The 25365-nt window shown below is 57.9% G+C and overlaps 1 protein-coding gene across 1 annotated transcript in view; it reads right to left on the bottom strand.

Moving 5' to 3' along the window:
- Positions 1 to 289: 289 nt before the first annotated feature.
- RUNX3 (RUNX family transcription factor 3) overlaps positions 290 to 25365 on the bottom strand; it is a 59708-nt gene continuing 34632 nt past the window's right edge. Inside the window, exons 4-6 of the mRNA XM_032417997.1 lie at positions 18750 to 18854; positions 7977 to 8135; positions 290 to 2905 (exon numbers count right to left, since the gene is read on the bottom strand). Coding sequence (XP_032273888.1) covers positions 2376 to 2905; positions 7977 to 8135; positions 18750 to 18854 — 794 coding nt within the window. The 3' untranslated portion in view covers positions 290 to 2375. The remainder of the gene's footprint in view (positions 2906 to 7976; positions 8136 to 18749; positions 18855 to 25365) is intronic.

Here is a 25365-nt window from a genome sequence, read left to right as displayed (position 1 = left end):
GGTTTCACTGAAGATGTGTGTGTGGCAGGTAGTAACACCTCGACATGACAGTATGTCACAAAGGCTCTGTGCCCACCACCACCAAGCTTACAGTAATATGGTATCAAAACCCCTCCGTTTCCTTGTGCTTTCTAAATCAGTGTGTTCGCCGAGGACAACTTTAAAGCAGCCTTGTAAATAAGGACCCATTCCTAGCAGCCCGAGCCGTCTGTACCCACTATGGGCCTTAAAAACAGACTCGGCATGGCTGTCATCGCTTTTAGTCGGCAGGGGTAGGAGGGGTGGGGTGGTGGGGTGGGGGGGAGATCCGTTTATTTCCTGTCTCTGCCCCTACCAGGCCTTGGCTATCAGGAAGGGCTAGTAATCCGGAGTGGGGCTACAAAGTGCTGGGCACTGGGAACCCCAGGGCGCCTCCCACGCAGGCCTGGGGCCAGTCTGCAACCACAGAGAACAGGCGTGAGGGAGGTACCAGGGCAATGGATTTGTAGCTGCTTCCTGAGAAGGGGTGGGGAGCCCCCCTGGGTGCAGGGAATCAGCAGGACACCCCAGCAGCTATCTTGAAGAGATGGAGACTGCTTTTTCCAGTGAGGACAGGACCAGAGAAACTGCAGCGGGAGGGGTTTGAGTGAGATCACCACAAGGACTTCCTAGCTCGCCGGAGTGTGTATCCGGTGCGCATCATCTGGTTGCTGTTACAGGTCGGGGGTGGCACGGCAGGCCGAGAGCTATCACAGAGACGACAAGGACGGAGGGCAGGTCGTCACATCCACAGAGGATGTGGCTGAAACGATGACTGAAAACCACACGCTGTCTAGCCCTTACGGGTTTTCTTGTCCTTTCCACTTGCGTCTTTTTAGAACTAAACTCAGACATGAGCATCTGTGCAGCCTGAACCCCTGGGCAGGTCCTGCTTTCCCATCTGCAAACTAAAGGGGCAACACCTCCCCCCTGAGGACAGGGGGTGCTGCGCCGAGGCTGGCCAGCCCTTCGGTCCCGCCGCCCCGCAGCCGCGGCTCCCCACCTCTCCAATTCCTCTTGGGCAAATGTCTGCGAGCCGCAGATGTGAGCTCTAGCGTCGCCTGGGGTTCCCTTGGGTCCCCACCAACGTGGGCCTTCGGCTGGAAGTTGGTAGGACGCCGGAAGGCCTTACAATGCCACACTCTCTGAAGGCAGAGGGGCTGCTGGTCACTACTGTAGGGCTTTACCTCTAAGAGACTGTGGGTTTGAAAATGTTTGATGCTTCTTATTCCAAAATCAGCTTTAAAAACTGGTTTTTGTTCAAGCCTGCTTTTGGAGCACAGACTGGTTCAAGATGGAGTGCTGTCAGAGGCTGGAAGATCTGGCCGGGCCTGCCCACAAGGCTGGGGGTTGGGGGTGTGCACAGCTTGGCTGGACCGAGGTGGGACAGGGTTGCTGAAATCTGACCCCGTGACCTCTCACCCCGATGCCTTCTGCTAGGACCTCTCTGGTCCCTGTGCTCTTTCTAAAAATGGCAATTCTGAGACCAGCCAAGGAGGGGGGTGAAGGGGGATCCCTGGCCCTCCACCAAGAGAACAGAGGGTGAACGCCTTGGGCTGGTAAAGTGCACGAGGACCTGTGTGCAGGTGTTTTTCCTGGTCTTAGGGACCCACTGCCATTGGCTAGTCTCTGGGGCCTGGGACCTGCAGACAGCTGGGACAGGGTGGGAGGCTTTCAGCTATTAGGAACTCTAGGGAGCAGAGCTGGGTGGGGCAGGGGGCGACTGGCTTGGGGGTCTTCTCATCCCATCTCTGCCAGCGACTTCCTGGGGCCTCTGGATGGGTCCCGTCCCCATCTATGCAATGAGGGGAAACCCCCTCAGGGGCGGGGAGACCTTCCAGTTCTGATTCAGTTTGCATAAATGCTGAGGGAGGGCTGGGCCCATGGGGTAACAGGGTCTCTGAGGAAGGGGAGGGGGTGGGGAGGTCTTTCCAGGGCCCCGTGGGTCAGACGCAGGCCATTTGGGCAAATGCCACCTCTCTCTGGAACAGATGGTCTCTGCCCCCAGGGGACCTGGGCCCTGTGACAGCACCGGGCATGGCTGGGGACAGCCAGGTTATTCCAGGGGAGGTGGCAGGAGGATACCTTCCCACAGGCACGTGGGATGAGATGAGGATCTGAGCTATAGGGCAGCGGCCTGAGGGAGGTCCCTACCTTTCTGTACAACGACGTGGCTGGACTAGATGCTCTCAGAGCCACCCACCAGCTCCGGGCCCCAGGACTCGTGGACCCTGGGCCCATGATTGGCCCGGAGCATAAGTCCCATTCCTGCCCCGAGCCTCCGAGCCGGGCCAGCCACTTGCCGGGAAGGTTCGTGGGGTCCCTGCCTCCGCCTGGAGCCGGGGGAGGGCGGGGGGTCAGTAGGGCCGCCACACGGCCTCGTCCATGCGGCCCGGCGTGCTCAGGGCGGTGGGGGAGTTGCTGTGGCTGCCGTCCGCCTCCACGCTGTCGCTCTGGCCGCCCAGGCTGGGGTTCATGAGGTTGCCGGCGGCGACAGACGCGCTGCTGGTGCACGAGGCCAGCATGCGGGTGGGGGAGCGGTCGCCCCCGCTGCTGCTGCCGGCCACCATGGAGAACTGGTAGGAGCCGGAGGATGCGCCGTAGTAGAGGTGGTAGGGGGACGGGTTGGCCTGGAAAGGCCCGCTCTGGTTCTGCGGGGCCCCCGGGTAGGGCGGCGGGAGGTAGGTGTGGTGGAAGCGGCTGGTGGCCGGCATGCTGGCCACGCTGAGGCCGCCCGAGGGCGTCGCGCTGTAGGGGAAGGCGGCCGACATGGCGCCCGGGTAATGCATCCTGGGGTCCGGGAAGCGGCTCTCCGTGAACGTCTGCAGCGCCGGGAAGGAGCGGTCAAACTGGCGGGGGTCGGAGAAAGGGTTCAAGTCCGAGGTGCCTGGGGGACAGCAAGGGCGACAGTCAGCCGCAGTCTGACAGCACCCCAGGGGGGCCTCTTCAAGAACGACCTTGGGAGGGGCGCCTGGGTGGCCCATCGGTGGGGCGCCCGGCTCCGTTTCGGCTCAGGTCATGATCCCAGGGTTGTGAGATCGAGCCCTGCGCGGGGCTCCATGTTCAGCAGGGAATCTGCTTAAGACTCCCTCTCTGCCCGTCCCCGCTGAGCACGTGTGCTCTTTCTCTCTCTCAAATAGACAAATCTTTTTCTTTTTTTAAAGATTTTATTTATTTATTTGATAGAGAGCTAGCACAGCAGGGGGAATGGGAGAGGGAGAAGCAGGCTCACAAGGAGGGAGCCCGACGCGGGACTCGATCCCAGGATCCCGGGATCATGACCTGGGCCGAAGGCAGACACTTAATGACTGAGCCACCCAGGCGCCCCAAATAATTAAAAAAAAAAAAAAAAAAAAAGAATGAAGCGCTGGGGCTCTGGTTCACCGGCCAATTGCGGGGAATCCCTGCTTCTAGATCTGCCTCCGCTCTTACTGCCCTGGGCTGCTTGCAGGCTGGAGTCTGCCCGACTCGGAATGCGGCCCCACCTGGGAGGCAGGTGAGAGCAGGTGCCTGGGCCATGGGTGGCCTTGGAGGCCTCCGTGGGCACGTGGAGAAGGGGGAGGACTTTCCCTTCTCCTCATGGAGTCCTCTTTACAGCCTAGCAGTGCAGAAGCCTGTCCAGGGCATGAAGGTGGGCCCACCTGGGCTGCTGGGGGTGTGAGGAACAGCTTCTGCCTTCCTCCCTCCCTGTTAATAACTGGTAAGACTGTGGGTATGAAGAGAGTCTCCAATGGTGCTCTGAGCTTGGGAGCTGGAGCATGCTTTTATAGACAAGGAAACTGAGGCCCAGAGAGAGAGAGACTGATTTTCCTAATGTTGCACAGGAACATCCCAGGGCCTCTGCTTTCGGCTCGCTGCTGCTGGGTGTGTGCACCTCTCCTGCCCAGGTGGGGCTCAGGTAGCTTCCAGGAGCTCCTGCTGGTGTGGGGGCTGGCCCCACAGCCGCTGTCTGTCCCTCACCCTAGGCCTGTGTCCCCAGGGCTGTCCTGTGGGCTGAGGCTGACCGGGGGCCAGACAGGGAAGAGACGCCACCTTCACCTGGCTCAGCAGCAAAGCGAGACAGCAGCCGGAGGGGCTTGGTGGGCCGAACGCGCCTTCACACGGAGGGACCCGGCGTCCAGCCCAGGCCCTGCCCTAATTCCTGCAGGTATGGGTCCTCACTGGACTCCCAGACAAGAGCCTCTCAGCCTCTGCGCCCTACTCTTGCAGTCACAGACCCCCTGAACTCAGCATTCAAAGGGGCACCAGGATTGAGTCTAACCCCTTCAGTAGGAAAACTCAGGCCTAGAGAGGGTGAGGCGCTTGCCTAAGGGTCACACAGCACACGACCTGGCACAGAATCCCAGGGCTCAGGTTCTGAGCTCTGGAATGGGCCTGACAGGTAGCTGTCCTGTCTCTGAGGCAGCCCAGCACGGCACTTATCCTGGTTGTGTGTTGTGTGTATCCTGGTTGTCTGACACTTATGGTTGTGTGTCCTTGGGCAAGTCACTTAACCTCTCTGTGCATGTCTTCCCACATGAAAAATACAGACAGTAACAGTTGCTAGGGGTTAAATGAGTTCCCACATGTGAAGTGCTTAGACCCACACAGAGTAGAGGCTCCGATGAGGGTTTGCACTGTGCACCGGCTGGAGCACCTCTTGCTCTGAGCACCCGAGAGAACTGGCCCGTGCAGGGCCCTGCAAAGGGGGGTCCCTGACCCTGGGCTTTCCTTGTACCCTGGCCGAGGGGGTGACTCTGGGCAGCAGTAGAGAGGTGGATGATCCCCCAGTGGTGGTCCCGAGGGCAAGTCTGTCTGGCCCCAACCCCTCTGTGCTACCCCCACCAAATAGGACTCAGAGGGAGACCTGTCCCTGTCACGTGGCCAGCTCTACGTGGGCCCTGCCTGCTCTGAGGCTTGGCTAAGGGTGGCGAGCTGCAGGTCCCCTCAGGCCTCTAGTTTCCCCAGATCTGCCTGAGGTGCTGTGTGACCTCAGGTGACCCCTGTAACTTCTCAGGGCTTTGGGATCTTCCTGACTCCACTGGGGCTGTTGCCTTAGCAGGCTCTGGTCTGGTCCTGACTGTGAATCAGCACGGAACAACGCTCCCAGACTCCAGGTGGGTGGATGGGGGGGTCAAGGCGCCGGATGACTGGGGCCTTCTGGAACATCTAGTATTCTAACAGGGCCCCTGGCTGGTCAGTGCTGCCCTGGGGTGTAAGGGGTCAGAGGGGCCTGGCTCCCCGCCTCAGCTCAGCACACCAGGGCAGAAGGCCTTGTGGACAGCGCCTGGCTCCCCGAGCAGAGCCAAGCACGAGGTTGACACCCCCACTCTGAGCCCAGGAAGTGAGTGCCGCCCACGCGATGGGAGCCCCATCCTCCAAACAAAGGAAACTCAAGCAGGGACCCCAGAACGTGACAGTAGGGCTGCAGCCCAGGAAGCACAGGGCCCAGGAAGCCCAGGGCCGTGCAAGGTGGACCCGGGCCTGGTGCGCGTGGCCCTTGGAGTTCCCATGGGCTGTGGGCTCTGAGCTGGGCTCACCCAGACTGCCACTGTCCTCTCCTGCCTCACTGCCTGGGTGGTGGGGGAGGGCCTGCCCTCAGCACCCCTGTGGCTGCTACCCCGCACCCCCAACCCAGTAGCCCCAGGAAACCCGAGCTGGTCGGCTGAGGAGCAGCCAATCCCAACACTGGAAGGAAATGTTTATTTTCTTCTCCAAATTGCCCCAGCTGCTGCATGGTGCCTGAATGAGGCCTTTGAGCTGCGAGGAGCCCCCACCGTGGGCAGCCACAGCCGAGGGGGCCGGGGGCTGGCGTCTGGAGGGGTCGGGGCCTCGGCACTGCTTCCTAGTGACCAAAGCCAGGGGGTCAAAGCTATTAAGGGGCATCGACAGAAGAGATGGTGGGGTGCCCTGAGGGGGATCCCCAGGACAGAGTCTGAGGGCAGAGGCTCATCCCACCACAGGGGGAATGCCAGTGAGGGGGCCCCAAACCCGGCCCTGCCAACACCCCTCTTCTTCCCACATTACAGATGAGAATACTGAGGTTCAGAGAGGTGAAGTAATCTGCCTGAGATCACAGCCGGGGCCTGGCAGAGCCGGATCCCTAGCCAGGTCCACCTGACGGCAAGGTTCACTCCGGACAGCACAGGCCCCGGAAGGGGGAGAGCTGGCTGGGGCAGAGGGCCACACGGGCTGCCCGTGGGTGTGGAGGGACGGCCTGGGGGCCCTACCTCAGGATGCTGCAGAGGGGAAGGGCTGGGTCAGCCACACCCCCTACAGGCCCAGCCTCCTCTCCTCCCAGCCCCAGGGTGGAGGCAGGGCTTCTGGCCCGGCCCTTAGTGGCCGGACAGGGGGCGGGTAGGCTTGCCTCAGGCTCTGTAGGCACCGATTTCTAAGCCGTGTCCATCAACTGTGGCAGGGGAGAGGTAGGTGTTCCTTCCATGGGAGCTGCTGCACAGGAAGCCATTGCTCACCCTCACCTTCTAGAATCTGGGGCTCCCAGGCCGGGCTCCAATACCCCCTGGGCCCCAGCTGTGCCTATGGCCAGCGTGTCAAGCCAGTGTGCCTTGACAAGGGCTGGCCTGGGGGAGACGGGAGCAGGGACAGCTTTCGGGCAGGGGCGGACAGGAACCTGGAGAGCAGATTACCTCTCCCGGTCTCTGGAGGTCAGACCCCCATGCGCAGGCCCCCCGGGGCTCAGAACCACTGACTGTCTCAAACTCACTAGCCCACGGGTCTCTCCTCACCCTGGGGGCTCAGCAAGGCCAAGAGCAGAAGCTTCCTATCCCGGAAAAGAAGGGACCGTCTCTTCATGCTGCGAGGCCGTATCAAGACCCCGGCCACTGCATCACGCCTGGCGCACGTGGCAAGGGCTGGGGGCAAGGCCTCCCTTAGCGGAGGGCCCCAGTAAGCCCCAAGCTCATCCTGGAGCATGGAGAAGGGGGTCAGCTCGCACCCCCACCCCGGGCTCTTCCTGCTTGGGGCCCCCTTGTCTGCACCCTCAGAAGTGCAGGAAGTTCCTGGGAGCAGGTGTGTGGGGGACTTCGGACCTGGTCATCGATGGGCTCTGTGACCCAAGAGTGGCTCTTAATCTCTTGGGCCTCAGTTCACTCCTCTGCTAGATGGGTTGTAAGCAGGCCCTGCAGGAATGGCACTCTTGGCACTTCGGATGAAGGCTCTCTGCCCCACTGGTCCAAGGGCCCACCACACACAGCCTCCTGTGCTCCAGCCTGCTGGCTGAGAGGGCCCGGAAGACGGAGGAGGTGCTCCTCACTGGGCCATGTATGGACCTGCCCCGGGCCAGGCATGCGTCTCCTCTGCAAGGCCTCCTCGTGCCTGCCGCGTCCCCCCAGGCAGTGGGGACACAGACGCTGTCTGGGGCCTCAGCTGAGAGGCCGCCCTCATCTTCTCTGTTTGGGCGAAGTCTCTGGGCCAAGGGGGGACTTTCCCCAGGAAATGCTGTGTGTGTCCAGGGCTGCACCATCGCCTTGCTGTTTACAAACGCTGTCCGAGTGCTGTCGTGGTCTCAGAATGTCGCCCCAGCCCTGGGCAGAGGCATCCACCACTGCCCCTCTTTCGGATGGCTCAGGAGGGGGGCACGTGGGGTCCACAGGCTCCTTAGATAAGTCATGCCCCAATTTTAACGGGTACACTATGGGATTAATACCCATGTCCCTCAGGAGACCGTGAGTTCCTGGAGGCAGGGCCTGTCTATTCATGCTGATCCCGCGCATGGCACGTGGTAGGCATCTGTACATGTTTGCTGAGTGAATGAATGAAGGGCCTAGCCCAGCTCTGGGCACACAGTATCCCCAGGAAACATCTGTAGGAGCCAATGAGCAAGAGCGCCCTCTTTCATCAAACAAGGCAGTGCAGTGAATGACCTTCAAATGAGCCTTTGGTCTGGAGAAGCAGGACCACGTCCAGGGTCCCGTCCGCCCCCCTCCACCCCCCGCACCCCGGCTCCCCCTGTGCCGTACCTTGGATGGGGGTCTGGGCCTGGCTGCTATAGTGGCTGGTGGTGCTGATTGAGCCACGGGGACTGGGCGTGCTCGGGGTCACCCGCATGCGCAGCCGTTCCAGGTCCCCGAAGCGGTCAGGGAATGGCTTGGTCTGGTCCTCCAGCTTCTGCCGGTGCCCTGCAGAGCATGGGGAGCCCATCAGCAGCTGGTTCCCGAGAGTCTCAGGGGGACAGAAATGCCTCACTCTGCTGGGAGGTTCTCCCTGAGGTCCAACCTGAGACCTCTGCAGGGACAATCCTCAGGTGACTACCAACCTCTTTGCTGAGGTTCCCACAGGCTTTCTGGACAGAGAGTGGCCACGATGTGCTGCCTTGGGGCTGCCATGATGGTCTGTCTCACCCCTGCCTGCTTGAGTAGGAATACACGTGCTTCTACCTGAACCTCTACAATCCACTGTGCAGAAGGGGAAACCGAGGCAGCAGGTCTGTGAAAAGTAGCTCAAGGGGGCTCCTGTGGGACTAGGGAGAGAACCCAGGAGTGCTGCCACCCTCTGCCTCCCAGTGTCCCAGAACCCCCACTCCCCACATCTACAAGAATAGCGGGAGGTGGTCCTGCAGTGTGACAACCGGCTGCTCCAGCCCTGAGCCACCCTGGGACCCCCAGGGCGCGCTTCTCCTCTCCCCGCCTTCGGCCTTTGACAGAAGGGAAAATCCGACGGGATGAGAAGAGGCCTGGGGCACTTCTGGGCGGGGCTGAGCTCCCGCCTCTGACTGGAAGCTGGGGACAGGGGACCAGCACCCCTGGCTTGGCGCATCACACCTAGACAAACTGCTAGCATTTCCCATGACTTCTCTGCCGGGGCCCACTCACGAGGGGCCCCAGCTTCGTCTCCCGGGCCCCGGGGGTGTGGGCAGGGTCGGGCTGCCACGCCCCTGTCTCTGCGGCCTAGCTGAGGCTACCCTCGCGGCTTCCGAATGACGTCAAGCTTGCGGGGACTCCCCCTCCCTTTTTCAATTATTCATTTTATATTTCACAAGCAACACATGAACCGCTACAAAAATAAAAGCATTACAGAATTACAGGTCAGGCTAATGGCTCCTTTGACCCACCCTAAACCCCTCCCCAGAAGCCCCCACGTGGTCAGTTTGGTGGTCTTTCTTTCCAGCCTTTTTTGGTGTCACAGCATGGAAAACATGGAGCAAGTTTCTCACAGAACCTCTTGAACGCTCTCAGCCTGGTTTGTCATTCTCTAGCTCGCTTTTCCAGGAGCACATCCCAGAGTCCCACCTCAGTTTCCTGATCTGTAAAATGGGGGGAGTAACCCAGCCCCGTGGTAACAGCGCAGTTCCCGCTACACCTTGGGAGCCCTCCCTGGGGCACGGTGAGGGCACAGCGAGGAGGAGGAGGACCGGCCACTAGCCAGCAGATGTCCCTCGTCCGGCATGTCACAGCCCCAGAGGCCACAGCTCACTCAGCCCGTCATCCTCTAGGATGGATGATTAGGCTGTTCTCACATTTCCTCCGCTATTCACATGCGGTACTCTCCAAAACCACCCTCCTCACACCTCTTTGTGTCTGGGGATTTCTCCAGCACAGACACTAGAATGGGCTGATCAGCCAGACACCAGCCATTAGCCTAACATCCGAGGCTGGACCGTTCCTCTCCACCTGACCCCGAGCCTGAGGCAGGAGGCCAGGCAAACAGGGCGGCCAGGTTCTCTTTTTCCAAAGAGAATTGCAGCTCAGAGAGGTGCAGAGGCTTGCCCTCAGTCACACAGTGAGGAAGGGAGAAGGATGTCCTGGATCTGGAATCCCTTGGAGAAGCATGGGGAGCAGCTAAGGGAGAGGAAAGGCTTGCCTGAGTCCTCGGGTCTGCAGTGACATGCCGAGTTTTCTGGATTGACAAGGAGAGAAGAGAGAAGTAGGTGGGAGGGAAAACAGAAACCCTCACTGTTCTTCCTGAGGCCTGGAAACATGCTGGGGGCCTAGAAAAGCATGAAATGACTAGTGACTGCCCTTGGGAATGAGGAAAGAGAGTTGGAGGCCTCAAAATGGGTTTGATTTCTGATTTTCAAAATGGGGATGCAATGGATTCTGGCACCAGACACGCCCAGGCTCCCTGCCCATCCCTGCCTCAAATGGGCATCCCAATGCTCTTAGAGATGAACCCGTAGTCCTGGGAGCCACAGTGGGCTCAGCAAGTCATCAAGAAGCAGGGAACCCACTTTCTCCTCAGAGGACGCCCGAGGCCTGGAGCCCAAGGGACACTGTCAGCTGGGATGAGAACACTCAGCTTCCAGCCAGGCCCCCCTGGGCTGCCTCCAGGACCATTGGTAAGGGGGCAAATGGAGGCTGGGGTGACTTGAGCTGGAGCTGGGGCTGCAGACTCTGATGCCTGTGGGGGCCAGGCAAGTCACGTAAGTGAGACACACGGGATGGTTGGGGAGTGGGGCAGACTGGAGAGGGTGTGCCTTGCAGAAGGGGTAGGTGCCACCCGGTCCAGCTGGCCAGTGCCCTGATGTGGGTGGGCCCAGTGTGGCCAGAGCTCCCCGTTTACCAGAAGAAACCTGCTTTGATGTGAAATCTGTACATGTTGGCAATTAATTCCAACACTGAAAAAAAAGAAAAAGAAAAAACCCCAAAACCCCCAAACCAACCTGTAGGATGTGTCCTGCTCACAGGCTGCCAGTTTGCAACCTCAAAGTTTGAGATTTCATTTTCTGGTGGGTTGGGTAACTTTAGCCAACTGAGGACTGCTTAACAGAGACCCCTCGGGAGGTGGTCTCTAGGGGGGTGTCTCGGGGCTCAGCCCCTTGGAAGACATGTTGTTGACACGACTGTGGTGGCCCCTGAAAATGGCGGGGTGATGTGGACAAGCTGGGGGACAAACGAACTCAGAACAATGTCAACAGGCAGGAAGTCGGCCGGATAGACGTGGGGGTCTGCAGACTGACCTGCGAGCAGCCTGGGTGCAGAGGTTCTGGGTGTCTCAGTCAACCACAAGCTTGACGTGAGCCAACGGGGCGCTGCCAGGACAGCTGCAGAACCTCAGGCCTTGTCATTACCGTCACTGGGGGACGAAGTCCTGTCTCTGAGTCACGCTGTGTACCAATGTTCACACTCGCGCCCGCAGCCCAGCGGAAGGAGGGCAGGGTTCCCAGCCAGCGTGGGCTCAAGGACGGGCCTGCCGCCTGTGCGCCCCGTGGCCTCACCCGAGTCCCCGCCCCCCCGCAAGCCGCGGTGTCCCCTTCGCGGCCAAACAAGGTCTCCGAATGCGCCCCGGCCACACGGGCCACTTGTATCCCAGCGCATGCCCCGGGAGGCAGGATTATCATGCCCACGTCAGAGACCGGGACGCCGGGGCCGCGGTGGTGAGTTGGACACAAAGCCGGGATGGCAGAGCCAACACCGGCGTGCAGACCCCCGAGGCCAAGTCCACGGAATGTTCTTCCTCCTGACAGTCTCCTTTTTGCTCCCACTGTCCAGGTGGGGCTACTGAGGCTTCCGGCTGGGATGTGCGCCAAGCGGTTGGTTTGGGGTAGAAATCAGGTCATCTGGCCCGAGAGCACGCCCTCCACCATAGGGGGCTCTGCTTCGCCAGGGCCATGCTTCCTGGAGCAGGGCCGCCCTAACAGCACTCTGCGACTCGCCTCCTTGCCGCTGTGGGACTCCGGGGCCACTGCCAGGGAGGGGCCGAGGGAAGCTGAGGTGGCTCCACGTGGCCAGGGCGCCAGAGAGTCTCCGAGCCACAGGGCCCCGGCCGTCACATTTGGAGCAGAACGGAACTTCCTGTGCCCGAGGAGAGACGGGCCTACAGAATAGACCTCTTTCATTTGGCCACCCACAGCGGGAGCGGGCTGGGAGCTCTGGCCCCGCTCACGTGGCCACCTGGGGCCCAGCTCTGTCACACCGTGCCTCAGTTTCCCCTCCGTACAGCTTGCTCATGGAGGCCCCTCTAGCTTTGAAAGTCTCCGGCTGACGCTTACAAAGCTCAGCCCCTGGCCATCTGAGGGCCTCCAGAAGGAGAGAAGGCAGGGCTGCCTCGACCGCACGGCTCAGCCCCCACCACCCACCTCCTCTTGTGCTGCTCTTCCCGGCGTTTCTCAGGTAGTCCCTCACACCTCAGAGCCACGGCGCAGCGGGAGCCCCTGCCACGAACGCTTCCCTGTCGCTCGGGGCTCACCCCAAGGGCCTCTCCCCTGCAGGCAGACCCCCCCGTCCCCGCACCGAGCCTCTGCAGCACCTCCACAGGCCCCCAGCAGGAGCTAGCACGACCGGAAGTAAAACCAGCCGCCAGAACTCACGGAACGCTTCCTCCGCTCCAGCGTCTAAGTCGTCCACATGCCCTGCCTGGCTTCACCCTGCACCGTCCCTATTCTGCAGGTGAGGAAGTGGAGGCTGGTTGAGGGTCAGCGACATGCCTGAGGTCACGCAGATGGCTTGAGGCCATCTTCTCTTCCTGGAGGCCATCCTGCTAGAAAGGGGCCTGCCTGGGTTTTGATCATCAGGGCCTCCAGACAATGGGTGTTAGGGCCCAGCCCAGGCCCAGGGCCCAGACCGGCTCTCTGCAGGCCCAGGAGGGTGGGCCTGGGGAGAAGAGGAGAAGGTCTCAGTGGACGCCCCCAGGAGCCCTGCCCTGCTCTGAGGCTCAGGGCTGAGAGTCCAGCTCTCTAACCACGCTTTGCTCTCACCCACCAAGGCCTCCTCCTCCTCTGGGCCTCAGCTGCCACACCTGCAATGTGGTTTCCCTACCGTCTAGCCCCCGAGGGGAGGATGAGCTGCAGGACAGACCCCAAGTGTTTAAAAGGAAAGCACTTTGCAGGGAGGATGGGGACCACCTGAGTAAGGCCCCACCTGGGCCCACCACACCTGGCCTGGGCTACCTGTCAGCCTCCAGGAGCTGGGCTCAGATCAGCACACCCCTGCAACACTGCCTCCCTTCGTGCTGGGACCCTCACTTGTGGAAGGGCGGGTCCCAGTGGCCCAGGCCTGTACGAGCCAGCTCTCACCCACTGGCGGTCAGGGGTAGGTCACTCTCCCCCTCGGGGCTTCAGCTGTCTCATCTGTAAAATGGAGATCCCATTCTGACTCCCGAGGGTGTGTGGACATGCTGCAGGAATTAGATGGGCAAGATGGGCAGTCTGGACTTGGCCCTCAAGGAAGGTATTCTGGGCTCCACAGTTCTTCCTTACTGGTCTACACAGTGAGGGTGCCCAGCCTCGCAGATGTTTGAGGAGGATCAGAAGAAGGGGAATGAATGCTGGGGCCCAGCCAGACTGGGTGATTCACCCAGGGTCACCCAGTGCTGGAGGCAGAAGACAAGGGCCGGGTTCTGGGTTGGGGGCTCCCTTACCGCCAGTCCCAGGGCATCCTTCATCACCACCAGCTGGGCCAGCATGGGGTCCCCGCACCTACCAGGTACCTGGTGCTTCTGGGGGAACCAGCGGGGCCATCCCCCTGCCTTCACGCTGGCCCAACGCCAGCCCCCGTGATGAGACTGGCAACCATCTCCGATGGGCCAGGCACTGTGCTAGGTGGGCCGTGCATGTCATCCACAAGGGCCACAGCCCTCTGAGAGGCTGCGACCAGTGCCCCCATTTTACAGATGGGAAAGTAGAGGCACGAGGTCAGGTCAAACCTGGAACGGTCAGCATGCTGCATGAAGCTTGGCAGCTCAGGTCTTGGCTTCCCAAGACCTCCAAGAGAGGAGTGCTATGCTGACGGGTACTGAGGCTCCACTGGCAAGAGACCAGCTCAGCCTCAGCGGGATGGGGGAGGGACAGGAGGCAAAGGGGACAGGGAACAGGGAGAAGCAGAGCTGGGCAGGGCTCAGGAAGAGCATTGGCTCCTGGGAACAATGTGGGCCCCCGTGACGGGGCCTTCACCCGTCTGAAGCCACTCGGCCGCCTGGCCGGGCCCTGGTGCGGTCACAACGCAGACACAGCAGCCGCTGTCCGCCCAGCCGCGGGGTGGGGCACCCGGGCCCGAGGCCCGCTCTGTGGCCTGTCAGGAGATTTACACCCGACTCTTAACAACCGCGCGGACTCGCAGGCGGGTGCTGGGCCCCGGGTGGTCCGCCTTGAATCGGCCCCCTGTGAGCAGATGAAAGCTGGTCGGTGGCTGGGCAGGGAAATGGGCTGGCGGGGGGCCAGTGGGCAGGGAGGCAAGCGGCTCCCTCCCAGGGCTGCAAGTGGGGCTTCCATCGGCCTGGGGTTGATTAGGGGAAGCCGGGAGGTCTGGTTAACCCCTTCCCTCCTGCTGGGTGCACTCCCCTGGGGATCAAGGGGATCCTGGGAGCCGGGGGCCAGAAGCCGTTGTCTCTCTGCAATCCGGGCATCCCTCTGCCTCCCCACACCTGGAGCTGCGAACGAAACTGGGGCAACTTTAAGGCCCTCAAAGGCCCAGAGACAGGCTTAGTTAGGGTCACTTCTCCTGCCCATGCTGTCTGGGGCCCCCAGCAACCACTGGCTCTGTGCTCACTTCCTTCAGACCTCTCTGGTCAAATGTCACCTCTTTAAGAGGCCCCCACCTGGATCTGCTCCCTGCCCATGTCCCATCCGTGCACTCTCCACCCCTCCCCCCAGCTCTGTTTTTCTTCCTAAGACTTCTCACTACCTGAAATTAAGTCAGCTAATCATTCGCTTACTTCATTTATTCAACAAACAGTTACTGAGTACCTCCTAAGTGCTCATGTCTGTATTTCGGGGTCCAGGCCAGCATCTGGCAAAGCAGAGGAAAGAACCTCTGCCCCATGGAGCATAAGCACCGGTAAGGGGAGATGAGAAATAAATGAGTGAACTCTATAGCATCTTGGAAGGTAATCAGGGCTCTAGGTAAAATCAAGGCTGGTGAGTGTGGGTGGGGGCGGGGGTGTGTATGATTTGAAACAACATGTCAGGGGAGGGCTCGCTGAGAAGTTAGAGTAAAGCCTTCATTCGGGGTGGGAAAGAGCAAGCCATGTATCCGGGGGTGTCCGGGGAGGAGTGTTCCAGGGAGAGAGAATAGCAGTGCAAAGGCCCTGAGGCAGGGATGTGGCTGGCCAGTTGGAAGACCAGCCAGGAGGCTGGGGTGGCCAGAGTGGGGTGAGTGAGGCCAAGGATGTCAGGGAGGAAGGCAGGGGGTAATGAGCACAGAGCAGGTGGGGCCCTGTGGGTCGTGGTGACCCCCGCTGTTTACCATCTTTCCCCGGAGCCTGTCTACTGGGTTCACTGTGGCATCCCCAGCTTCTAGAACAGTGCCAGACACATGAAAGGTGCCCAGGAAAATATTTGTTGAAATCATTCCATGTACATTTTTGGGAAGAAAGGGCCCACAGGCAAGATGCCTGAACTGCCCCCCTCTGCCCCAGGCAGGATTAAGAACTTGGGTCCTACCCTTTCAGGTACCAGCACCTGCTAAGGCTGGAAGATGGGGTGAGTGGTTCTTAAACCACGGTCCATGCCAGAATTGCTAGGCACTGGACTGCCTCCTGCCTGAATCCTGGATCCTGCTCAGCCACCTGCTTTTTTAACCAGCCCCCAGTGACTATGAGGGACACCAGCATTGAGAACCTCAGAAACCAAGGCCACACAGGCAGGAAGCCACCAAGCCAGCCTTCAAACCCAGCCAGCCACCTGGCTGCAGATCGGGCATGCTCTGCAGGGCACCAGAGGGGAACGACCCAGCCACAGAACCCACAGCTGGGCCTCAGGGATCTGTAGACTCCCACTCCTTGGCTCCCAGAACCAGCCCCTACTCCCACCCCACCCCACAGGAGGCTCAGGCCTCACATGGGGTTGGGAGTCAGCAAGCAGGAGGAAAGCCCAGAAAGGAAATCCTGTGATCATCCATGAGGGTTTGGTACTTCCGGCGGGGCTGGGCAGCTACCAGCTCCTTTACCACTCAGGACGACCCTGCAGGGCAGATGCTGAGAGCTACTATCGTCCCCATTTTACAGATGAGCCCAGGGAGGTGGGAAGGCCCTTCCAAGTGGCCCTCACTTCTCTGAGTCCTAGACTGGAGCCCGTGGGGGGCACTAAAGCTCACCCTTGGGCCAGGGGCTCTGCCTCCTGGCCTGTCCCCTCCTGGGGTGGCTGAGGGTCTGTTAACGGGGACTTCGCACCAGGCCTGGCACGTGGGGAATGCCTGGCAACCAGCAGCTGGCCTCTTACCTCATATAGGTGGGGACAGAGAGGCCCGGAAAGGAAGAGGACTTGTCCAAGGTCACAGACTGAAGGCCAGGTCAGGGTTAGAGGCCAGGGTGCTGCTGAGGCCTGAGCCACAGGCTGGGGTGGGTGGGGGCAGAAGCCAGCAGGTCCTCAGCACGGGCGGCCTGCAGAGCCGCCCCCTCCCACAGCTGCTCTTTTCCAGAAATCAGCTTCTGCTAAGATTTTGTCTGAACAAGTCTCTTTAAACCCATGGGTCTGGCCCGTGCCAAGGCCCAGAGAGGGCCGCCATCTGCCTCAGGTCGCGGAGCCAGCCTAGCCTCCGACTCCAGCCTGTCCCCCGGCCCAGCTTCCTTTCCTTCCTCTTGCTGCCTCGTCTCCCTCTGGCCTCTACTGCCTTGTCCCGTGTCACCCTCCCCCATCAGGTCACCCCCCCAGAAGGGCTGTCTCAGGTCTGGGGGACCCCAGGAGAGAGGAGTAGGCAGAGGATTTGAACTGGGGGCTCCCACAGGAGAGCTGAGCCTCTATCCTCATCCAGGAGCCTCAAGGGGGAGGGTGGGCAGCTCTGGGATGAGCGGGGCTGGACGTGGACGGCCCTGTGGGGTTCCAGGCATTGCTGGGCCCCCCAGGGAATGTTCCTAGCAAGTTCCGGGACCCCCTGCTCGCATGCCTCTACGGACTGGGTGCTTTGTGGAGTGGCTGCTAAGCATTGCAGCATCACATTGAGCCCAACCGTGGCTCCTGTCCATCCCGATTCGGCCCCTAGAGACAGAGTGGCATGTCACCTCCTTTATACCTCTATGGCCATGGCTTCGGTTTCTCAGCAGCCATCCTGCTGCTGACCAAGAGAGGGTCACCATCCACTAATGGTGGTGGTGGTGGGAATGCATGGCAGTGGCCAGGTACTGGGGATAACAGGACACCATGAATCCAGTGACTCACCAGGACCCTTCCCTCTGCCACAGCCAGATGCTATCCACATGCCGTCACTGATCTCTAGGCCTGCAGCGTGGGTGGTATCACCCCACTTCCGGGAGGAGGGGCTGAGGCCCAGAGAGGCCAGCAACTTGCCCAAGGTCCCTCAACCGGGCGGGCTGGCTCAGAATCTGCTCTCTGCATCATGATGGCCTACGGCTCACAAGGGCTTCCTAAACATCACCCCCTGAGACTCTTGGGATCACTGACCCAGTTCACAGATGACAAAACTGAGGCCAAAAAGAAGACACAACTTGTCCAGGGCTATGAAGCCCAAGGCCAGGGGCATGGACCCATCCAAGTCCAATCCCAACAGGAATAGGGCCAGAGCAGATGCCTGCCTGTGAGCCTCATGGCCTAGGAATTGGCTAGATGGGGAGCCAGGCCAGCCTGATTCCCAAGAAGGAAGGGGCCAGCCCACGGCCAGGCCTGGGTGGCCCTCACTGACGACACCCTGGCATAGCCACACCCTTGTTCTGAGGCTCCTGGGCTCAGGTCCCCATTCTGTCTTCCTGCCCCAAGTCCACCCAGCTTAGAATAGAAATCCCAGACTGTCTTAGGAAGACAGGGCACCTCTCAGCAGACTGTGGGAGGCCCTGGCAGGTTCTCAATGTCCCCTGGCCTGGATTCTCTCCTCACTGGAACTGGGGTGACCCTTTGGTTCTGCTGTCACAAGGATCCCATGAGATAATAAATGTGAGAGGGTTTTCCAAACTGCAAAGGGTCACTATCCTAAAGAGCAAGACAGGGTAGCTCTCAATGCCCCACACTGAGCAGGTCACAAATCGGGGGGTGGTCCACGAAAGCACTCTGGTCAGGACCCTGGTCAGAAAGCAGCCAATCCAGAGATGGCCAGCTGGTTCTCAGTTTCATTCATTCATTCATTCATTCATTCAGTGAACGTAAAGCTCTGGCCCACTCTGTGGCAACTGCCCCTCCCTCCAATTTCCCTAATCTAAATCTGCAAACTGGGGGTCCTTCAGCAGGCAGAAGCAATTAAACACAAGTGTCTCTGATGTTAAAACGCACACATCAGGACCCCCTGCACATAGTAGGTGCTCAATAAATATTTGCAGAATCAAATCTGCATTCCTGAGTGTAGGTTTTGGGGTCAGAGTGCCTGGGCTCTGTGTGACTTAAGTCACATACTGAGATCCAAAGAAAGTTTCCAAGGAGCGGATCTGGCCTCACAGCCAGACCAGCTCCTGTTTTTGATGGCTCCCTCCCTCAGCCCCTGGCAGAGGAAGCTGGGGTGGAGTAGAGCAAACCTGGCCTGACCCCCCTCCCCTCACAAATACCCTATCTGAAGCCTTTTCCATCCCTGAAGACTTTCCTTAACAGATGCAAACTGCAAATCCATACTCCCTTAGCGGCCCATCCACTCCCCCCTTTCCATGGGCAGGCATCCTACAGGGAAGGGGGTCAAGCTAATTCTGCCTCTTCCCCTCCCAGCATCCTCGCTGGCCTCCAGCAGTCCAGGGCTAAGCACAGAGGGTTCAGGGGTTGCTGGCAGGCACACAGTGTGTGTTGGGATGTAGAGCCCAGGACTGCGATCCCCCACAGGAGAGCTCCAGGGACCCAGTGCCATCTATCTGACCTTGGCTGCTGCCCTCTCCACCACATGTGGGGCTCTCTTCCCCCACCCAGGGGGCTCAGTGACTCTGGCACTTACGTCTGGGTTCCCGGGGTCCATCCACGGTCACCTTGATGGCTCGGTGGTAGGTGGCCACTTGGGTAGGGTTGGTGAACACGGTGATGGTCAGTGTGAAACTCTTCCCTGGGGGGAGTGGAGAATAAAGGCAGAAGGTTGGCACCTGGAGCTATTAACAATACCCTGTTCTCCCTTCCAGAAGGGGCAGATCTCTCTCCTTTGAACCTGGGCAGAAGATGGGGCTCTGGGTGAAGTTCTACCTGCTGGTCTTGGCATTCAAGGCCTCGGGAGGTCTGGCACCAACTTTATCATCTTCCCCCACCCCATGCTCTGGGCACCCTGCTATTTCCTCCCTGCTTCCTGGTCTTTGTGCCATTCCTTCTACCCAGAGACCCTCATGATTTTGGGGTGGGGAGCACCCCGTGTATTTATAAAAATATGTATAAAATACATATTTGGGGGGAACCTGGGTGGCTCAGCCAGTTAAACATCTGCCTTTGGCTCAGATCACGATCCTGGGGTCATGGGTTAGGCTCCCTGCTCAACGGGGAGTCTGCTTCTCCCTCTCCCTCTGCCTCTCCCCCCACTCCTGCTCATGCTCTCTCTCTCAAACAAATAAATAAAATCTTTTAAAAAAATACGTATTTTTTCCTGGAAGTAAATTATGAACTTTATAAAAAATTTGGGGAACACAGAAAAATCACCCACAGTTCCACTAGCCAGAGATACACACTTAACATTTGGGTGTTTTCTGCTCTAGTCCCTTTTGGGTGGGTATGTGTGTTTATAGAATGGCAAGGATCCCAAAATACGTATCTTCATACCCCGGTTTTGTTCTTCTTCATTTAACCTCACATCATAAGCACTTTCTGATGTCATTAAAAATCCTTCATAAACTTCATTTTTAATGGCTGCAAAATACTTCAACCCACAGAAGCCTCGTCTTTTCTTTATCTGCCTCCTTACTCCCTGCTGCTGCCCCTGCAGCCTCCTCCGGGAGGCCCCCTGGGGGGGGCGCTGAAAGTGGGCTGATTGGGGAGCTGCCGACATTTCATTTGTAGACGTAACTGTTATTTCCAGAACTCTGTTCTATTTTTAGATAGACATTTGGCTCCAAAGTCTCCATTCAAAATTCCTAAGAGAGGAAAAACCTTTAAAATAATAATTTTTTTTTTTACCATTTAAAATAAAATGAAAATGACCTTTTGTTTATAAAAATCTTTGTCTCCATCTCTGCTTATTTCCTTAGAACAGATTCCAAGAAGTGGTGAGTGATTTCATTGCATCAGAGGGCTGGGACGCATTCAGGGGCATTGATCTCTCAAGTGAGAGGATGCTCCTTCAGAGTCACTGTGACCGTGACCGCCCCCACTCAGCACGAGGCCATCGGCAGCATGGCCGCCTATCAAGGTGGAAGATCTACATGCTCCTGACTTCATCTGCCGCTCTGCATGCCTAGTGAGACTGAAACTTTTTATATGATTATGGTCTGTCCCAACCCAACACAAATTATCGCTTCGTGTTCCTTTACGCTTTCCTTATTCGCGTTCTAGTGCCTTTTAGAAATCAGCCTGTGTTAACCTATTAGCACTTCCCCACCCTCTTTGTGGCAGTTTCTCAGCTCAGTGGCCTTTACATTCTGCCTTCTGATACGGAGCTGTTTAGCATTTTCAGTTCTTCCTCCTGCTGGTGATTTCTCCTAGTGTTTCATGTTCAGGCACGGTTCCCCATGTAACAAGCAGATAAGGTTTACCTTAGATAAACAGCGTTCTCCCTACCTTCTACCTTTAATTCCTTGATTCTTCTGGGGTTTAACTGGTGGGTGTGGTATAAGGGAAAGATAAGGGCAACCCAATTCTCCCAGCACCTTCAGTGAAGTAGGAGTCCCTTCTCTCTTGCCCTCTTCTTATCAGCATCAAAGCCCCCACACAGTATGAAACTGGGGAGGCTGGGGTGCTGGGTGGCGGGGGGGGGGGGCTTTGCTCATCTCCTAAGCTTGGCCTCCTTCTTCTCTGCTTCTGAGCATCCCTATCTCTGGACCCCATTTATCGATCCAGGGACTCCCTAAGGGCAGAGGCCCAATGGCTCAGTGCACCTGTGTCTGCCAGGGCTGTGTCAGGGTGGGCAACTGAGGGAGGCTGCCCATGGGGACCCCTCTGCTTTCCCTGCACTCCCGGCAACTCTCCAAGGTGGGCAGGCAGTCTTGCTACCCCCCTTCACAGGCAGGAGATGAAAACTCAAGGCAGGGAAGGAGAGCTTGTGGTTCTCTTTGCCGGGCTGGGTCCAGTGATCATGTGAAAACTCAAGTCCCGGAAACAGGAGAATCCAGAACAAAAGTAAACCAGCTAGGCTTCGAGGGCCACACCACGGAACCCCAGGGCTTCTGAGACACCAGGGGTTGGTTTAAATCGAGGTGTGACTCAAACTGGGGCAGGGTGGGGCCTCTCTGGAAGAATTTTCCTGAGCCAGTACACTGGAGGCAGGGATGGAAATGCACACAGCACCTGCCCCTGGAGTCCTGGGTCAGAGGAAATCGAACCCCTCACTCTCAGACCACAGGGGCACTTTCCATGGTTTCTGGAAACCGAAAGTGCAGAAGGTCTAGGGAAATGCCAGGCAGGTGGCCTCAGGCTCCCTGCCCACCTTCCCTTCCTGGGATCTGCCATCCCTCCCTCTTTGGTCATTTTCCCCCTGGACTCCTCCCTCCCCTGCCAGCTGGGCACTTTCCCGGGTAGGCAGGGGGTGGGGGGGTGCGGGGGGTCCCTGGGCCTCTGCTGCTTCCATCACCTCCTAGACACTGCCAGGTGCTGGGCCAGATGGGCCCCAATTACTGAAGTGCTCCTGTGTCTCCCTCATTTCCCTCAGGTCTCCACTGAAAAGTCACCTCCTCGGTGAAGCCCTCTCTGTCCCCTTTATCTAAAGCAGGCATTTTAAACTTGGCATCCAGGGCTCCTTCTTAGGATTAAGCGGGCCCTGTGAACAGGGACAGGAAAAAAGGAGACAATTGTATTGTCTCTAACCTCTGGCTACAGTTTAGCATCTCCCTCAAGTATGACCGTGGGCAACAAACCACAGAGGTATTATAGAAGTCCCTGTGACCTTGTCACCAATAGACGTCACAGATATTTACATATCACATTACAGACATTGCATATTTCTCTAAATATCTTTTATGCTCGTCACAACTTCAAAATCACGGTCGTCATCAGACCCATTGCCACATCTTATTATTTAACACACTACTAAAAGAGCACATTTATCCCAATTTTTTTAGACATTTTGCTAACTATGTTTTATTATAATTGGTTTCCATTGTAATCCTTTGTGTTTTATTTTATTCTTTAAAACACATTATTCTGAAACTGTCAAGTGGCCCATGGGGTAAAAAAAAAAAAAAGGTTAAGAAGCTCAATGTGAAGCATCAGAGACCTTCCCACTCCCAACCTCCCTGCTCAAACTTCCCCCATTGTGCTTATTACTTTCGGCAATTCCTCTACTTATTTATTTTCTTTTGTCTCCCTCTTCTAGATGGTAAACTCCCTGGGCACCAGAACTTCTGTCTTGTTCACTGGTGTGTCCCCAGCCCTAGGACAGCGTCCGGCACATAAAAGGCACTCAAGAAATGTTTGTTAAATGCATTATGGGAGAGACAACCGTTTCCATTTTACAGATGGGAACACTGAGACTCACAGAGGGGCAATGAGTCATCCAGGTCAACAGTATCTAGGCAGGGCCAGAAAGGTTAGAATGTGCTGGAGCCTGCCCCTCTCCCAACCCCATACTAAGGACCTGCTCCTGGGGAGTGAGAAGCCCCCACTCTCACCAGGCAGCAAACCACAAACTACCCCTGAGGCCATCAGCCCTCCTCTACAGTTTCCTCCCACTTTCCAGGCCTGGCACCACCCTTCCCAGGTGCCCAAAGGGAGGAGGGAGGGAGAAGGACAAAAGGCAGGGGCCGGGACCTGGGAGCAGGAGTGGAAGGGAGGGGCACGTGTCAGGTACCATGGGAGGCGGGGGGTCCCCGAACAAGGGGTGGGGGAAAGCTGTCCCCCTGAGTGCCCCTCACCTCTCTCTCTCTACCTGGTGGTGAACCCCTCTTCCCATCTCTCCCTGTCTCAGGGCAGGAAGCTGAGATGACAGAGAAGGTGGAGGATTTTGTGCAGGAACCTCTGGCAAACCTGCCATCAGCCAGAAGTCCAGGAACTGCAAATCAAGGCACTCCCAGGGCCGGGCCCGGCTGGAGGGGAGAAGTCCTAGTCTGGAAACAGCTACCCCTCGGGGCCCTAGGTGACCCTAGACAATCTCGCAGGACCCAGGGCCCCTGCCAATCAACACTTACAGCCACCTTTGGCAGTGTGGCTCTGGGCCAGTCTCTGTCCCTCTCAGCCTGGGTTGTCGTGTCATAAACCCCCACCATGGGGGCTTCATGGACAGCAGGTGGGAGACACGTGTCAGGGGACCTCTGGGTTTTCTCGACATTGGTCAAGAAGCCTGTAGGCTGCACCCACACATCTCACCTCAAATCTTGCTCTACCTACTATGATTTCTTTTTAACCAGCTAATGACAGTTCCAGAACTCATGCTGTTTTCACTTTCACCTAGGCTGCCTCCTAGAGGACATTTCTGGAATTTGTGGTATGTGGTCCCGGAGAGGGGGCGTGGGGGGCGGAGGACACAGACCTCCAGCACCGTACAGCGCACCCAGGTAGTCGTTCCTCCTGGGTGTGAAACACTTGTTACAAAGATTCTCTGAGCCATGAGCCTAAGTCAATTTTACATAAAAGAAAGCAAAGGATTTTTGCACACTTTTAGTATCTGTTGAATTTTCCAAGATGGAAGACAGTTCTTTTTTTGTCCCCCCTGAAACTTTGTTCAGAACTTTGCCAAGCATTGTTCACCACTTCAGAAGACCATGTCATCGACGGCAGCGGACTCTGAGTCCTGCACGCCCAGCTGGAGGTCTGCCGTGGCACTCCCGGGGCTTCTGCCAGGGGGGCAGGCACCCGCTCACCTCAGTGCGGTCTCGCCCCACATTTATATATTCAGATGGATATTTTATCATAAATCCCTTTCCCCTTTGTTCTCCATTATAGCTATGGACTTCTATGGATTTTGAAACTGCACGTAAGTAGGTAGGTTCCATTAGTTACACATTTCACTGTAGGACAGTGAAGGGTGCATTACAGAATATTTGTTGTAAGAAAGGCACTACATCTGGTGGGGTGGGAACCTGGGGCCTAATTGCTGGAGACACCAACAACTTGCTTTCTTTCCCTGCCTTGCCTTGGGTCCCACCTTCAGGCTTATCGTGAGGGCTCTGTGGTGGTGGTGTGTCTATGTCCTCCGTGGAAACCTATCTTCCTGGAATTAAGACGGCATCAAGGAATAAAAGGCAAGGAAACAAACAGAAGTTTCCATCTGGCTTCTTGGTCTTGGCAGAAGTCGGAGGGCCAGGGAAAGGCTCTGGGTCCCAAACTCCAACCTGTCCCAACTCCTGAAGTGCCCCACTGTCTGGGTCAATCACTGATTTGCCCTCTCGGTGGGAATTTCCCAATGGGCAGCATGGGCACGGCAGACGGGCCGCTGCGGGCCGCACGACCCCTGCGCCCTCCTTCTCACTGCCAACCGCCTCCACTTCTCCCACTCCACAATTCACACCTTCTGGGTTTCCCCCGCCCCCGCCCAAACCGCACCATAATCACAGAATCAGTGACTACACCACTCAAAGGGACTTCAAAGATCTCCTCCAGTCGCAGGCATTTGAAGTAACAAAATCTGTAACCTGGATCCAACTCTCAATATGTGCCAAGTGATACAGTTGTGCCAATTTCCTTAATCCTTATAAAATCTCAGGATTTCCTTAATCCTCATAAAATCTCAGGTCATTATTGTCCCCATTATACAGCTGGGGAAACTGAAGCACGGAGAGGTTAAGCCATTTGCCCCATGTCATCCAGCAAGTCACCGGCAGAGCTGGGACTGAAATCCAGGTGGGCTGGTAGTGGAGCCCAGATTGTTCAATACCATGAGCCTCTGAGGTCTGAAAGTTTTGTCAAGTCCCCAGGTATTGGAACTCCCACTCAGGCCCCTTCCTGCCCCCCCCCACCCCAGGACCAGTGAGACTGATGGGAGAAGGGCGGTGAGAATGATTTATAAACTCAGCCTCCTGCATCTTCCAGAGCCACAACCCCAGCCTCAGCCTTGCTTGCTTCAAGAGCACCAGCTAAATGATGCTTTGCAAACCCACCTCTCTCCCCTAAAGCCCTGCAGGGTGAGTACAGGTCCATGGGCATAAATGCCACAAAGAAATCACTTTATGGGGCAGAAAGGCCAGCCGGCCAGCATGCCCTTGATCACTCAGGGTATCACCGTATCTTCTCTTTCTCGATCTCACCTCCCAGGACAGGGAGTAAGGCGCCATGTTCCTGATGCCTTGCTGGGCTCCCGGGATGGACCTTCCCTTCTGCCTGCTTCACCAGGGCCTGCAGCTACAGCGGGCCTCCCTGCACCGCCCCCCCGCCCCCCGCCGGCCCCATCCTCACGCCACCTGGGCCTGCACACCTGGCCACCGTCCCAAAGTCAAGCTGCATCCCAGCGAGCCACCGACCGGTGGCGAGTGACTCTCCACTCAGGGCTG

Source organism: Phoca vitulina, unplaced genomic scaffold, assembly GCF_004348235.1.
Source record: "Phoca vitulina isolate PV1807 unplaced genomic scaffold, GSC_HSeal_1.0 scaffold2, whole genome shotgun sequence".
Lineage (NCBI taxonomy): Eukaryota > Metazoa > Chordata > Mammalia > Carnivora > Phocidae > Phoca > Phoca vitulina.
The sequence above is the reverse complement of the archived record's forward strand: the minus strand, read 5'-3'. Positions and strand labels throughout refer to the sequence as shown.